At 35.8% G+C, this 14,915-nt stretch overlaps 1 protein-coding gene across 3 annotated transcripts in view; it reads right to left on the bottom strand.

Annotated features, from left to right (window-relative positions):
- Nucleotides 1–1,387: 1,387 nt before the first annotated feature.
- Nucleotides 1,388–14,915, bottom strand: part of ssp3 (short spindle 3) — a 72,415-nt gene continuing 58,887 nt past the window's right edge. For all 3 annotated transcript variants that reach the window (XM_071677055.1, XM_071677057.1, XM_071677056.1), the window contains one exon: nucleotides 1,388–13,833. In XM_071677055.1, coding sequence (XP_071533156.1) covers nucleotides 13,750–13,833 — 84 coding nt within the window. In that variant the 3' untranslated portion in view covers nucleotides 1,388–13,749. The remainder of the gene's footprint in view (nucleotides 13,834–14,915) is intronic.

Below are 14,915 nucleotides of genomic sequence, written 5' to 3'. Positions count from 1 at the left end.
CATGACAGCTTAAAAGTGGATAAAAGCAAATTCAGTAATGACACTTTTCACACCGTAAGAAAAAAAATAAAGCACATGTATAAGAGAGTGGACTAACATTCCCAATATGGTTATGATATGGCACTGAATTCTAAGTGTAAATACTCCTAATGGAAGTGGTGGAGGGGTGGTGAACAAAGAGAAGAGAGTGGATAATATGGAAAAGCAGAGACTTAAGCTTTGTGATACTAACTTGCCAAACGACACATTACTACTTGTGTTTGCTGTTTACGTTTACAATTAATTATTATACATAGTTACACTTTTACATTTATATATAAATGTAATTACACTTTAGAATTCCTTTTAGAAAGCAGTAGTCTCAGAAGAAAGCATCTACAGTGAAGAAGGCATTACTTATCATCCATGCAAGTTATAATACTAGAGAGGAATTAAACAATGTCAGTGACACCAGCACTTACATGATGATTTCCAGATTTTAAGCTGCTCTACTCTTGGGCATATGAGGTATGCCAGGAGTAATGTCAGGCATGTGTAGTGAGATGTGTGATAAGTTTTGAAGTGTTCAGATCACAAACAAATATTTTTTTTTCATACTTGATTGCTGTTTCCTGTTTTAGTGACATAGTGCAAGGAACAGCCACATTCATTCATATCTATTCTCTAACTGTCATGGTGTGTAATGCATCGATATCACAGCTCCCTTTCCACAACCTGGCCCCACAGATCTTTCCATGGTTTTACACTGGCTGCTTCACATGCCCAGGTTTAGTCCACTGACAGCAAGTCAAGTACTAAAGTCAGTTGTTTCATAAGAGTTTCACAATTTCACAAATACACAAAACACTGCAGATCTTGCACAGGTCTACTTGACATTCTTACATAAACTGACTATTGCATGGAAAAAAGGAAGGCTGTAACATATGGTACCAGTACATGTGATGCCATCACAGGCATTAAAGGCTGTATACTTTACCTAGAGGCAGAAGCCTAACCTAACCTCAGTGAACCATAAATAAGAATACTGTGATGTAAATGCTGCTATCAGTAAGCTGCTTAACTCGGCTCTATATTTCTCTTTTAACTTGGTAATCTCACTTGACTGAGCATTATATATGAAACTCTCCAATCCTTGAATCATTATAGAGCTGTGCATTAATTACAGTCAGATACTTCAATCACTGGACCTCTTTTAACTTTCCTACAAGTAACTATATGTACTCACTGCTTCATTGGTATAACAACATCTACAAGGTCAGCATTTTTTACATTTCATTTACTTCTTATCATATTACAGAAGCACAATAATTCTGACTTATGAGCTACTTCAATTTGCTTCATCACTCTTAAAGTTGTTGCTAAAATGTGGATGAAAGAAACAGGCTGATTAAATCAAATCATTTAAGTCTCAACTACCTATCACATGGTTAGTATCACATTATTCCAAGAAAATATTACAGAAATGGAAAAATAAAACTAGTCTGAAAACAAAGAATGCATAAAGTAATAACCATATATACAAGGCTACAGTAGTTTTTGGAATGATTCAAGTCAATAACAACCTTATTAATGATATTATTTGTGTACCTTACCTTAACCTCCTGCCCCAAGAATCCCGTCTATCCTTACGAGGCTCCTGCAGCACTCAGGAAATTGGCAACGTCTGCTGGTCAGGTCATACAGCGTCGTGATGTTGGATGTGCATCTTTGTGCATAAAGGCAAATGAGTGGTAAGTGCTCATTGTCTTTTTTATGGTAGGTACACTGAGGGGCACGAAGGGTCTTGGGATGTGTTGAAATGGTATTTGTAGTGTTGTACAGACCATACACACAAGAAAGTGACTCCTGTTTGTCTGGGGAGTGTGGTTACTGATGGGTGATGTCTAGTGTGTTGGAGTTTAAGACAACTGGGAGGTTAGTTGTTTAATGCTTGTTAGGTTATTTCAGTGTATGTGTTTTACAACTGTTAAAAATATTGGAGTGGGAGAGATCTGCAAGTAAAGGTTATTGAAGTGTGAGGCAGGGGTATGGTTTTTATTTCTACTTGGATGTTGGAGATTAATTATATACAATGGTTAGGGTGGGAGGGGTCTATTGCTGTTGCACAGAATTGAATGCCAAGCATTATGAGGTGTGACTACATTGGAAGGATTTTTGTTTCATTGTAAAGGTGTTTAATGGTTGAAGTTACTATATATATATATATATATATATATATATATATATATACGTATGTATATACATGTGTATGGGGGTGGGTTGGGCCATTTCTTTCGTCTGTTTCCTTGCGCTACCTCACAAACGCGGGAGACAGCGGCAAAAAAAAAAAAAAAAAAAAAAAAATACGTGTGTGTGTGTGCATGTGGGTGGATTGGCCAATCTTCATCTGTTTTATTTCTGGCCTCATCTGATACTTTTTCATACTTGTTCACCCTTTCCCGCATTAGCAAGGTAAAACCAGGAACAGACAAAGAATGGCCTCATTTTCTCACACCCACTTATTAGCTGTAATTGTTTAATGCACCAACATCACAGTTCCCATTCACAACCATCCCCTACAGACCTTTCTGTGGTTCCCTTGACTGCTTGTTATACCCTGGTTGAAGCCTACTGACAGCAACTCATCCCCTGAATACCATAACACTCCTATTTACTACATCCCATGCGTGCCTCACATACCCCTGCATGTTCCAATATCGTACAGCATCTTTCATTCCATTCTTCCATCTCAATTTTTTCCTTTTCCTTGTTCCCGTTCCCCCTACTTCCAATATGTTTAACCTCATCGTCATCCTCCCCATTGTGTCCAAGCCATTTCAGCACAGCCTCTTCAGCTCTCTCATACACATACCTCTTATTACCACACCTCTCTCTTACCTTATTATTTTTTCCTTTTTTGATCAACCCCCCTCGCACCGCACAAGTTCTCAAACATTTCATCTAAGGCCATGCAACATTGCTGGAACTACTATACCATCAAACATATCAATCTTTGCCCTCACAGACAGTAACTTCTCTTTCAATACATTTCTCATTGCATCAGGACTTTTGCCAATCTACATACCCGATAGCTCACTATAGCTCCCATGGTTTCACTTGCCACATGTCCAATCCCATCTAAAGCACTTCACTTCCTCCAAGTTCTCTCCATTCATACTTACACTCCAATTAACCTTCTCTCCCCTCTGCTAAACCTAATAACCTTGCTGTAATTCACATTTACTTTCAGCTTTCTTCTTTACACACTCTCCCAAACTATGAAACTAGCTTCTAAACTTTCTCACTCAAATATGTAACCAGCAAACATGTACTTTTAGTAATGAACGGTGTTACTGGACTTATCTCCATGTGGTTACAAGTCATTCAGGCAAGGATGAATTATATCAATGGACAGACAGGAATATAATTCATCCAGGAACATTTTATTCCAAAGCAGTCTATCATTTTTTCACTGCTTGTGACTGGAATTCAAACAAAGCTGCAGGAGCCCCATAAAAGGGATCCTGGGATTGTTTAATCAAAATTCCATAATGAAAAGTAAGTAAAACAAAAGAAAAAAAAATGTGAAAACATAACCTGGAACTGGCCCTCTAATTTGAACAAGCTATGAATTTTTACATATAAACTAATTTAAAATATCTGGAGTAAGAATTTTTATTTCATAATTTTAGATTGCTATTCTAGGTCTCCACGAGATAAAATCTATTAATTCATATACAAGCTCTGGAAACTGGAGGGTCATACCTTCTTCTACTTCATCATTACAAAATAGTCAGGCAATTATAATATAACAAACCATCAAAAACCTTCAGTAACATCTTCAAAAGTAATCAGTTAACTTGAAAATGAAATACCATATACTCTTGATAATAACATCCTATTATCTCTTCTTGTTACAATATCAGTCATTGTCCACTGTTAGCTGAAACAAAGTCATGACCAGACATTTACAATCAGTGTCTTACAGCTTCAAGGTCCAACAAAAAATAGTAGATCAGCCTCTAACTCAGAAAGCACTATAAAAGTTGGGATGCACAAAATTACAATGAAATATGATCTCGATAATCAAGGTTTCCAAAGACAAGTGCAGATTAAATACTAAGTAAATTACAGTAAAGTCAGATTAGAAAAAGGAAATATTGCAAGATACAATGACTAACAGCTGCAATCATTAACTGCAAGACAATTACTACATCTACTTAAACAAAATATTCAATGTTTAGAAAGTTTCCTAGACAAAAATTTATACTCTGCAAACATTCAATAAACTAGTAAGTAAAACATATAAAACCTATAAATCTCTATATGGATACAGAGCATGAATATATTAGACATAAGGACACAGTCTAAAGCAACAAAACACTTATGACTACTGACTGGTTGGGTAAAGCTCTAAGTTATCCTTGAATAAGTTTCTGAAAGCATATTTGTAAAATACAGCACAACATAAACCTCCATGATATTTAAAAAGTGAAAAATTCAAATCATCATGAACCCAGTTATATTCTAAGCTTTATGTGGTACAGATATTAATAAGGATAAAATCTGCACCTTTTTAAACCCTGGATTCAGTCTGTTCTGTATCTGTAAAGTCAGTCAAGAATCCCTATTTTAGAGACTTCCATTAAAATTTTTATTTTAGATAAAGAAATGTACCATGGTAAAATACAACACTTTATAAATCTAAAATTGAAATATAGTCTCTAACAATAATAATCAGTATAATTTTAAGTAATCACACCTAGGTTGATCCTCAATTTATTACTACCCTTCTGTAATAACTTACATGTAGTCTATTTTTATGAATTATGTAAACCCACTTTTCATTTTCATAAAGCTAATATTCTCTCAACCTTTACACTAACTTCAGCTGCTTCTAATCCAGAATTGGCAATTAAAACTAAATCAAACTGTAATCAACCAAAGAAGTTTGACAGTGCTGTATAAAACTACAAAACAAGATAGGAAAGAGTAAACTTTGCTCAGCAAAGAATGAAAAACATACAGCATTTTAGAAAAATGCTCATTACAGGTATCGTTAATACTTAAAATTATTTAGGCACTGTAGACCATGGTCTAAGTAATGTTTCACCTTTTCTGTGCAAAAACCATTAAATTTTCATTATGGGTCATTGCCTGCCTGGATGAGGTAAATTGCACAAAACCTCTTCATATCATTATCTACTCTTTTAATGAATAAAGACAATAATTCTGTAAATCCACAACATATCACTAAAAACAGTAATTGACTCTTCAAAATATAAACTATGACTTGGAATGTATGAAGTACTGTCACTGCAAAGCCCACAGTGTCTAATGAGGATTATTACTAATCCTGCCTAGTTTTATGGAACAAAACAATACACACTGGTGGCTGATTCAAGCAGAAATTTCTTTATACCAAAAATACATGCATTTCAAGAATACAGGTGTTTTGTGCTACAGGTCTTTGGAGATGGTTCGCTAATTCGCATTTATAGCACGTCAACGCACAATGACCCAGTTGGCTCATCAATGACACTGGCTTCCTCAATGACATTAACATAACACGGAACATTAATGTTTTAGTCATTGTCTGTAAAATATAATGACCCTCAATTGCTGTATAGTCCATCCAATATGAATACTGAGGCGGGGTATAGGTCCAAATGAATAATGGTTAAACATTACATTTGATATTACCCCAACATTATTACATACATATTGTGGAACTACCATAAAAGATTTCTTCTTTGTTTATCAACATGCATTGGACAAGCAAAACCTTGCATGACCTATGTCAGCCACTTTACAAAATTATTTCTGTGTCCCTTTCAAACCCAGCCCATGGAGAATGCCCAGAATTACAGTTAACTCATTTCTTGTGGACATACATAAATATGGCAAAGTAATTAAAATTTCTGTTTTCTTTTTTCGAACTGTGTATAATACTTTCATAATCTATTGTCTACATACATTAGTCAATAAAGATGGTCTATAGGGCATCTAAGTGAGAGAATGGATGCCATCAATAGGTCATTTATATGATTATTACTCAGGTATAAGAGAATCACCTTTTCATGGTTAATATCCTTTGAGAGTGAAGTATTATTATATCCCTCAAAGGCCCAGGCCTCTGTTCTTAACGCTACCTCGCTAATGCGGGAAATGGCGAATAGTTTGAAAGAAAGAAAAGAATTCCTCCTAATGTATATGAATCTGAAATATCTTTATTGCCCTTGCATTCATAACAATTTGAATTTTTTTTTTTCTTACATTCGTAACAATCATGCTCTTACTTAAAGGTTTCTTATTTTGAACAATGAGTCTGTGTTAATTGAAAGTTTACCTGGTGTGACATTTAAAGCATACTTAAATGCACTTAATGGATATCTTTTTATTCATGAGAAATGTCTGGAGTAAACCATGGAAAGGTCTGTGTGGCCTGGGTGTGGATAAGGAGCTGGGCTTTCAGTGCATTACACATGACAACTAGAGAATGAGTGTGAACAAATGTAGCTCTTTTTTTTTTTTTTTGGTCTGTTTTCCTGGTGCTTACTTGCTGACACGGGGTGGCGAAGCTGTTTCCTGTGGGGCGGGGTGGCACCGGGAACGGATGAAGGCGAGCAAGTATGAATATGTACGTGTATATATGTATATCTGTGTATGTATATGTGTATATGTTGATATGTATATGTATACTTACTCAGTTTCCTACATTAGTAAGATAGTGCTAGAACTAACAAAGAAAGGTCTTGTTCACTCACATCCATTCTCTAGCCGTCTTGTGTAATGCATTGAAACCACAGCCTCCATCCACAAAAAGGCCCCACAGACAATTCCATGGTTCCCCCTATGCATGCCTCACCCCGCTTCATGCTCAGGCCCCAAGCACTGATAATTCTTTTCATTCCATCCTTCTACCTCCAGTTTGGTCTCCCCCTTGTCAACCTGTCCTCACTCATTCTCCATATGCCCAAATAATTATTTTGCACTCTCTCTTGAACTATATTTTTATTCCCATACCTCTCACTTATCCTCTTATTACTTACTCAATCAAATCACCTCACATCACACAGTCCTAAAACGAATTTAATTTCCAACACATTTCCATGGTTCCATTCACTGCCATGTCTACTCCCAGGTATCTCAAACAAATCCCTTTTTGAGTATTTAACAAAAATTATTTTAAAGCAAATGCCTGGTACATACATCCTTTACCACTCCCATAGCCACAATGCCTCTCCTCAATCAGATGCTCTGTGCATGCCGTCACTCTCTATCAATAATCTCCAAAAAACCTTACCAGGTAAACTCAAAAGACTTGGGCCTCTATAATTTTACCATTCACTTTTGTCACCTTTGCCTTATATACAGACCAATTAACAGCACTGTCATCCCCTTTCTGAATAAGAAAAAAAAGTCTACACACATAAGACAGAAAAACTTTTAAGTACTGCACAGAAACAATATGAATCTCCATCCTGCATTCTGTTTTAAAAAAGCAGCAATACATTTATCTCCTTAAATGGCCTAAAATTCATGAAGACTAGTAAAATACAAGATTTGATAAGCGAGCAAGGCAACCTAACCTTACTCTGGGATTACTATAGTAGGCAGAGTACCTCCATATCTTTCCTAAAAATTCACTGACAGTTAGGTATCCAGTTAGGTTTTCATTTGGTAATGTTGGTTTGGCTTCCATCTCCATGACAATACAAGCTCCCTTTGCTTACAGATCAGAAATGTTTGTCTCTAAAGCTAAAGGTCAAGTACAGAAAAAAGTATATCAATCAAACATTAAGGGTTTAGAAATTCATATTCTAATCAACCTAATTAATGATCCTATATGATGGCATAACTTGCAATCTCCTCAAGGCACTTAAACTGTTGACAAACTATGTGCATTTTGTGAGTTAAAACTACAGAGATCATCCTAAACTATCCAATTTACAAGTCTATGTACAAAACTGAAGGACTCATTCTGATTACATATGAAAAAGCTCTAACATTTAATGCAACCATTATTCAGCAGGGTAGTATTTCTACAACTCATTAATACAAAGTACCACTTCCTTACAAAACCCTGACACAAAAGCCAAAATGGTGAAATCAACAAAACTAAAAATGATAACATTCATATGTAAAATAAAATAATTTATTTGTTGTTATACACAAACAAACAATTATTAATGCATACATACAAATCCATGCACACACTGACTTACATAAAGCACAAACAATCACACATGCACGCCCACTAACTTACTTAGCTTTCACAAACAAGTGTATTTACAACTCAATGTCTCTCTATATGAAAAAGAAAAATTAGTCTTGCAAAACGTTTGTTACTATGAAGGAATTCTTTCTGGTTATCTAATGCCAAGAACCTTTCCCGAAGACTCTGAATACTGATACTAAAGCTGTCTAAAACCTTATTGAGACAAAATCTAAAGTTTTGTGGGTTCATATCAATTAAAAATACTTAATATAGTGATCACTGTGCTTGGAGTATTTCACAAGAATATGCTTTGAGGTATGCTAATAGTTATGTCCATCTCAGTCTAAGGTCATAGTTTGATTTCATTGCAAATATGCTACTACGTGAGACTCAAGTCAATGAGAGCAATCAGTACTTGTTCCCTGTGTTCACAGCTGCAAAGATTAGTAATCAATTACTCCAAAAGGAACTCTACACAATTACAGAATTATCTTGAAGCTAACAGAGACAATCTACAAGAAAACATAAAAGTGAAAATACAGAAACAATAAATACTGACATGAACTGGCATATTACATATACCCAAATTATATATGAAAAGGAAATATCATGCATTCTCAGTTACAAGAAATCAAAATGCCCGTAAGAAATTAGAAAACGTATGCACAAATGCTAAATATCTTATCCACAACAGCTTTCAACATCAAATTTAATACAAAAACAAAATAAATGCAGCAGAAGTAGTGTTGCCATTGATGGTACAATGCTAAATTCCAAAGAAAACAACCATACTGTAATCAAGAACATTTTAAGCAAACTTTTCAGAGTAAATTTCAAAACCCTGTCCATAAATAGCAATCCTCATTCCTTAATTTGCACAACAACACAATCCAACAAAAAATAATTATAAAAGCATCACATCATTTTCATAAATAACTTTTCTGAGATTCTGTCAAAAAAATTTAAAGATATTGTTTATAAAACCTTTTAGATGGCAGATCTTTCCTGTAATGTCACAGAAATGAAAAGACTGATAGTCTCAATCTGCCTAGACAAGGCTCTGTAGAGTAACAAGCACTGACAATCACCAACAGACCAACAACAGGTTCCATAAGGGCCAGCCAATCAGTACCCATCACTGGTTTCCTACCACATTGATGCTATCGCCAACCTTGCTAATATGGTTAAAATAAAGAGGGGTAGGAAGAACAGATAAGACAATATAGGTTATTTAATCAAAATACAGAAGATGCCACTCTTCATCAAAAAAGCATTTTTATTTAATCCACTCTCTTCATCAAAAGATTTTTTTATTGGAGAGAGCTAGGACAGACCCACAAATGATGCAACTGTGGATTAAAATGAAAGGGTTGCAGTTCATTTACACCTCCTAGGGAATTAAATATTGTATTCACAGTAATAATAAATACAGCATATTACAATTCTACCAAAATAAAATCACTCTGAGAGAAGGGACACCATGTCATACATAAGACAACAATACTCTAGCAGTATGAAATAACTCTTGCAAAGAACATCAAAAGACTGCTACAACCTAAATATAAGATATTTCAGGCTGACAATTTACTATGTTGAACTGAATGATATGCTACTAAGTCACAACACTGATTTAAAGTACCCATTACATTTGGATTTGGAGAAACTAATCTAATCAACCATGACAGAGAACATTACATGTATCATCAATTGGGACAGACAACAAATAATCATGAAGCCCATCCACAGCTCATGATGTTTATAAATTTGTTACCCATAACATTAAAACTGTTATCAACAGCAGAGCAGTAAATTATCAGAATCCCATTTTCAAGGGGAAAAACCCTTAGGATTACGCCGAGAGAAAACTTGACATATTTCCCTATCTGTATTTCTGAATGGGAATGGACGAAGGCAAGAAAGTATTCTTTCTCCCTATCCCCAGGGCACATGAAACGTCTGGGGCAAACCATGGAAAGGTCTGTGGGGCCTAGATGTGGATAGGGAGCTGTGATTTCGGTGCATTACACCTAAAAGCTGTGCAGGGGGTAGCGATGCTGTTTCCTGTAGTGCTAGAAATGGATGAAGGCAAGTAAGTATGAATATGTACAAGTGTAAATATGTATATGTCTGTTTATGTGAATGCATGTGTATGAATATGTGTGTATGTTGATATGTATGTGTATGTAAATGTGCATGTATAGGTGTTTCTGTATATATGAATGGATGGGCCATTCTTTGTCTGTTTCCTGGTGCTACCTCACTGATGCAGGAAACAGTGATTACATATAATAAAATAAAAATTAATAATATTCATGTATCTTCTTTTATTTTCATACACGCTGCCATTTCCCATGAGTGAAGTAGCATCAAGAACTAAGCCTTAGAAGGAAAATTCCTCAATTGGCTCCTTGCTCTGTTTCTTCTTTGGAAAAGTAATACAGGAAGGGAAGACTTCCATCCTCTCACTCCTGCTCCTCTTATTTGCCTTCTACAACACACAGGGAATGCATAGATATTCTTTCTCATACTTATCCCTGGGGATGGAGTATGTGTGTGTGAGTGTGTGCATGTATATTGTTTTAATACTTGATCACCGTTTCTCACATTAACGGGGCAGCACCAGGAAACAGACGATGAAAGACTCATCCACTCACATACAAATATATGCACATACACGTACATGTATATACATGTACATATTCATACTTACTAACCTTCATCCATTCCCCATACCACCCCACCCCAAAGGAAACTGCACAACTGCATGAAGATAAAGGAAAAAGATATCATATAAATTCTCTTTTCCTCCCCACACACCTGATTACCGCCCCCTGCGTGAGGAAGGTAGCGCAAGGAAACACACGAAGAAAAGCCACATATGCTCACACTCATTCTCTGGTTGTCATGTGTAATGCACCAAACCTCAGCTCCCATGTGACTGTGTGCGTGGACATGACCTTTTTTGGTCTGTTACTCATGCTAACTTGCTAATGCAAGAAATGGGAATTGAGTATGGAAAAAATATATATATCTTTTGTGCAAGTAAAAATACTTTTGACTGAATATGAAAATCCTTGAATTTTTGGGGCAGGGACATGACACTCATGCCCTATCAAAAAACAGAAAAATCAATGGTGGAGAAACAACACTTCTATGTCTTCCCTTCTTACCTTAAACTATCAAACACGTATGTCACAACCCCTGCTCCTACTTAATCTGCACTCCACCAGGCCAACACAAAGGTAGTTATATTACCTCATAGTCATAGAGTTTCTGATACTATCCTATCATTTAAAGGTATAGAGGCTATCAACAAGAAACTCCATGTAAGCAAGAAAAGATGCATCTGTCTCACCTGAAAATTCCAAGTCTATAGGGACGAGAAGATTATGTTTCTAAGGGCTTGCCCTCATCCTCTAATGAAGCCACAACAAAGAAGCCTTCCAGAACAAGAAGTTCACTTCACTAAATAGATAAAAAATAGGGTTTTACTGAGCCGGAGCATATCAGCAGATACATAGTTTAAGCCAAAAAATCATGGATGCAAACTTCCAAGATTTTCTCCCACTTAAAAACATCAGTACTTTGTAACCTGGAGAAGAAGCAAGAAGCCATTTTGTGTTTTCAGGTATACGTTCATAATTCTATTACTAACGAGTGAATGGAAATTCCATATACAAAATAAGTTTCTTCTTTATGAGAGAAAATATTAAAGCAGATCTGACTAGTAAGAGCTCTGAAAACATCCTAAGAGAAGGTTGGTTTAATAACAGTTTTTCCTTTCTGCAAAAACAAAAATATACAACAATTCTAATAAACTTTCTCTTTTGTTTCAGGATACGTAGTTCTTTTGTTTCTGAGCTACCACAGTTTCAAAGTTATGAACCATGACAGGACATAAGACAGAAAAGAAAAAGTGCTTGGATGAGGAAACCACCATTTCTGCGGCAGTAAATGAATGTACCAGCCAATAGATGGCACCATGATTGAACTCACTCATGGCCCAACAAATGAATAACATTAAAACATTAAAAATAAACAAAATATATCTTAAATTCAATTTCCATACTCACAACGCTCTTCAGAACAATTCACCATTGAAAAGTGTTTTAAGACACCAAGAAAAAAGCAGAAAACAGTAAGAGGTCAAAGTAACGAAACCTAGGTGGTATGAGTATTTCACAAAAAAAAAATAAATAAATAAATAAATAAATCGGAGGGAGCACAGAAACAACAAGCATCAGGCCAATCCAAGTTGATGGGTTAAAAGCATAAAGCAGAGAATATGCCTTTGGCATTCAAGAGCAAACATTAAGGCTTAGAATTCACAGCATGACTGTTCAGCAGCAGCGGAGATAATGGCGATCAGTTCCTACAAGGTGATCCTGGGTATATGGTGGAAAATGAATATGGATTTGGAGAACACTAATAAGAAATAATAAAGGCCCAACAAGTGATTACACTACCAATGAAATCACCTTTGGTGAGGTTGTATCATTGTCAGTGGATGAAAGGGAGAACAGGCTCACCAAGAAACTTCTCACTCCAAAGGAATCCATCAATTCCTTGCTAAAGAATGTAGCACAGCCTTGAAGCTGCAAAGGCCCCTTAAAAGGAGTTCTGGGGTTATACAGTATATAAAAATTACATGGAGCTACCTGTCCATCTGTGAAATCCAATGGAACCACAATTATAACAGCAACTATGTAATGCAGCCTGGAACTCAATGCCATACTAAAATCAAGATATTAAGCCTACAAGTCACAAATAAAAAGCAAGGTAAACTATCCTGCATGAGCTGATCTAAGCTAGCATTTTACAATCAACTCAGCAGATAAGTTACGGATATTGTGAACAGAGCTAAACAACACTCTACTACTGAAACAACAATCATCCATTAGCCACAGTGAGTGGGTATCAACTCGAGCCATTTATGAATAAGGGCTCAAGGTCCTTATGCCAACCTGATTCCAGGACTTCAAGAGTTTCAGACATAGCTTATTAATAATATATGCAAGTCTGTTCTGACTTGCATATAAACAGAAAGAACAGATTTTGACTCAAGAGTTCTCATTATCACTATAAACAGTCTTCTGATAGTATCTTACTACAAAGAGCAAGGATACAATTGCCATTCAAACTGTGACAACACCTGTATCAGAACTAGTGATGGTGCACACCTTTTCTCTGCCTGGATTTGGATTTGTTTTACAACAATGGGTTATCTAGCAACAAAGAAGGTTAGCTTCTGGTATTAATGTGATAGGACACCCATGGCAGAATTTGACTGAATGGACCCTTAAGGCCTCTTGCAAGGTAGCTGATGGTCCAATTAGCTCAATATTTGTGAATAAAGAAAATACTCATCATCTACCACAGCTCAACCTGGGCAAGCTGAAAGTTTCATTCTTTCAAGCACATGCAATCATACAAAGATAAATGAACACACAACACATTTTAGCAAGTGATGACAAAAATTAAAGCATCAGGAAAGATCACAACAGCAGTCAGATGATATGAAAAAAAAACTTTAACAATAATAAAATATTTCATCCCTGAACGTGAGTTCTCTGAAGAATACGGACAAGAGGCTTATCTGAAGCTTGGCTACTGTGCAAAAAGTCCTCAAGAACCTGAAAGAAGGAAAAAAGTATAATCAATACAAATTCAGTCCTAATTCCATGTCCTACATTTTGCTAAGTTACCTAGAAAAACGTTTTGTGAATTTCTTTTACATATTTTCCTCTATAACATGCTCACATCCATTCAATTTTGGATTTTGCAAGAGGACAATGCAGAAAGTGTACTGTCGATGAAGTGGGAAAAAAAAAGTCTTCACAGTTGAGAAGGGAATTATTGAGAAGGGTAGAGGTGTGTGGAACATAAGGTTGCCCTGAAAATTCTCAGAAAAGATTTAAGGCATAAACATTACATAGTATGGATGTCTTATTGAAAAATTATTCATAATAATGCAAACAGGAGGATGTGAAATGAATAACTAAAATACATTTTTCTTGCATACTTATGCTAGCTTTACCATTATAACAAAATCTCGTCTGGGGCAGATAAATAAGTAGGGAGTTCATAAGGATATTAATCAAGGAAAAAAGTTCATATTAAGTGAATTAATCAAAAATGGTCCCAGGTGGTTCTGAACCCTTGACCTTTTTTCTTAACAGCTTATCTTATTATTTGAGGCTTTGGCATCTGAAGCATTTTCGAGGAATGTAACATGTGAATAGTGAAGTAATGTATAAATGTTTACAAAACTGCCTGATGGCAAAGAAGGTTCAAGGAATGAGACCTCCCATGAATGCAGAACGGTCTCCCCGAAATGGGTATTTGCAAACAGGTAATCACATCTCAAAAGAGAGAAGAATGATAAGCAACCTGATCACAACCTTAAAGATTTTAAAACACACTGATGACTTAAAGACAGTGAACAGTTCTTCGAAAAATGTAGGGATACAGCAATCAGACGAGATAGCACGATATTAAACAAAAAACTTGTTAAAAAAGACATAAAGAAGTACTTTAATGAGGTATATGAGCAGTGGATGAATAGAATAAGATGACTAAGGGCATGGTTGCCTCCAATCTCACTACCACCAGAATGGTGACCTCTAACAGCAAATCTAGCCCCACAATCACCACGGGTATGAGTGTACCACCAATAACTTATTTGCTAAGTACAATATAGCATGAATGGAGAATG

Source organism: Panulirus ornatus, chromosome 24 (assembly GCF_036320965.1).
Source record: "Panulirus ornatus isolate Po-2019 chromosome 24, ASM3632096v1, whole genome shotgun sequence".
In the NCBI taxonomy this organism is placed as follows: domain Eukaryota; kingdom Metazoa; phylum Arthropoda; class Malacostraca; order Decapoda; family Palinuridae; genus Panulirus; species Panulirus ornatus.
This window is presented reverse-complemented; position numbering and strand designations above follow the sequence as displayed.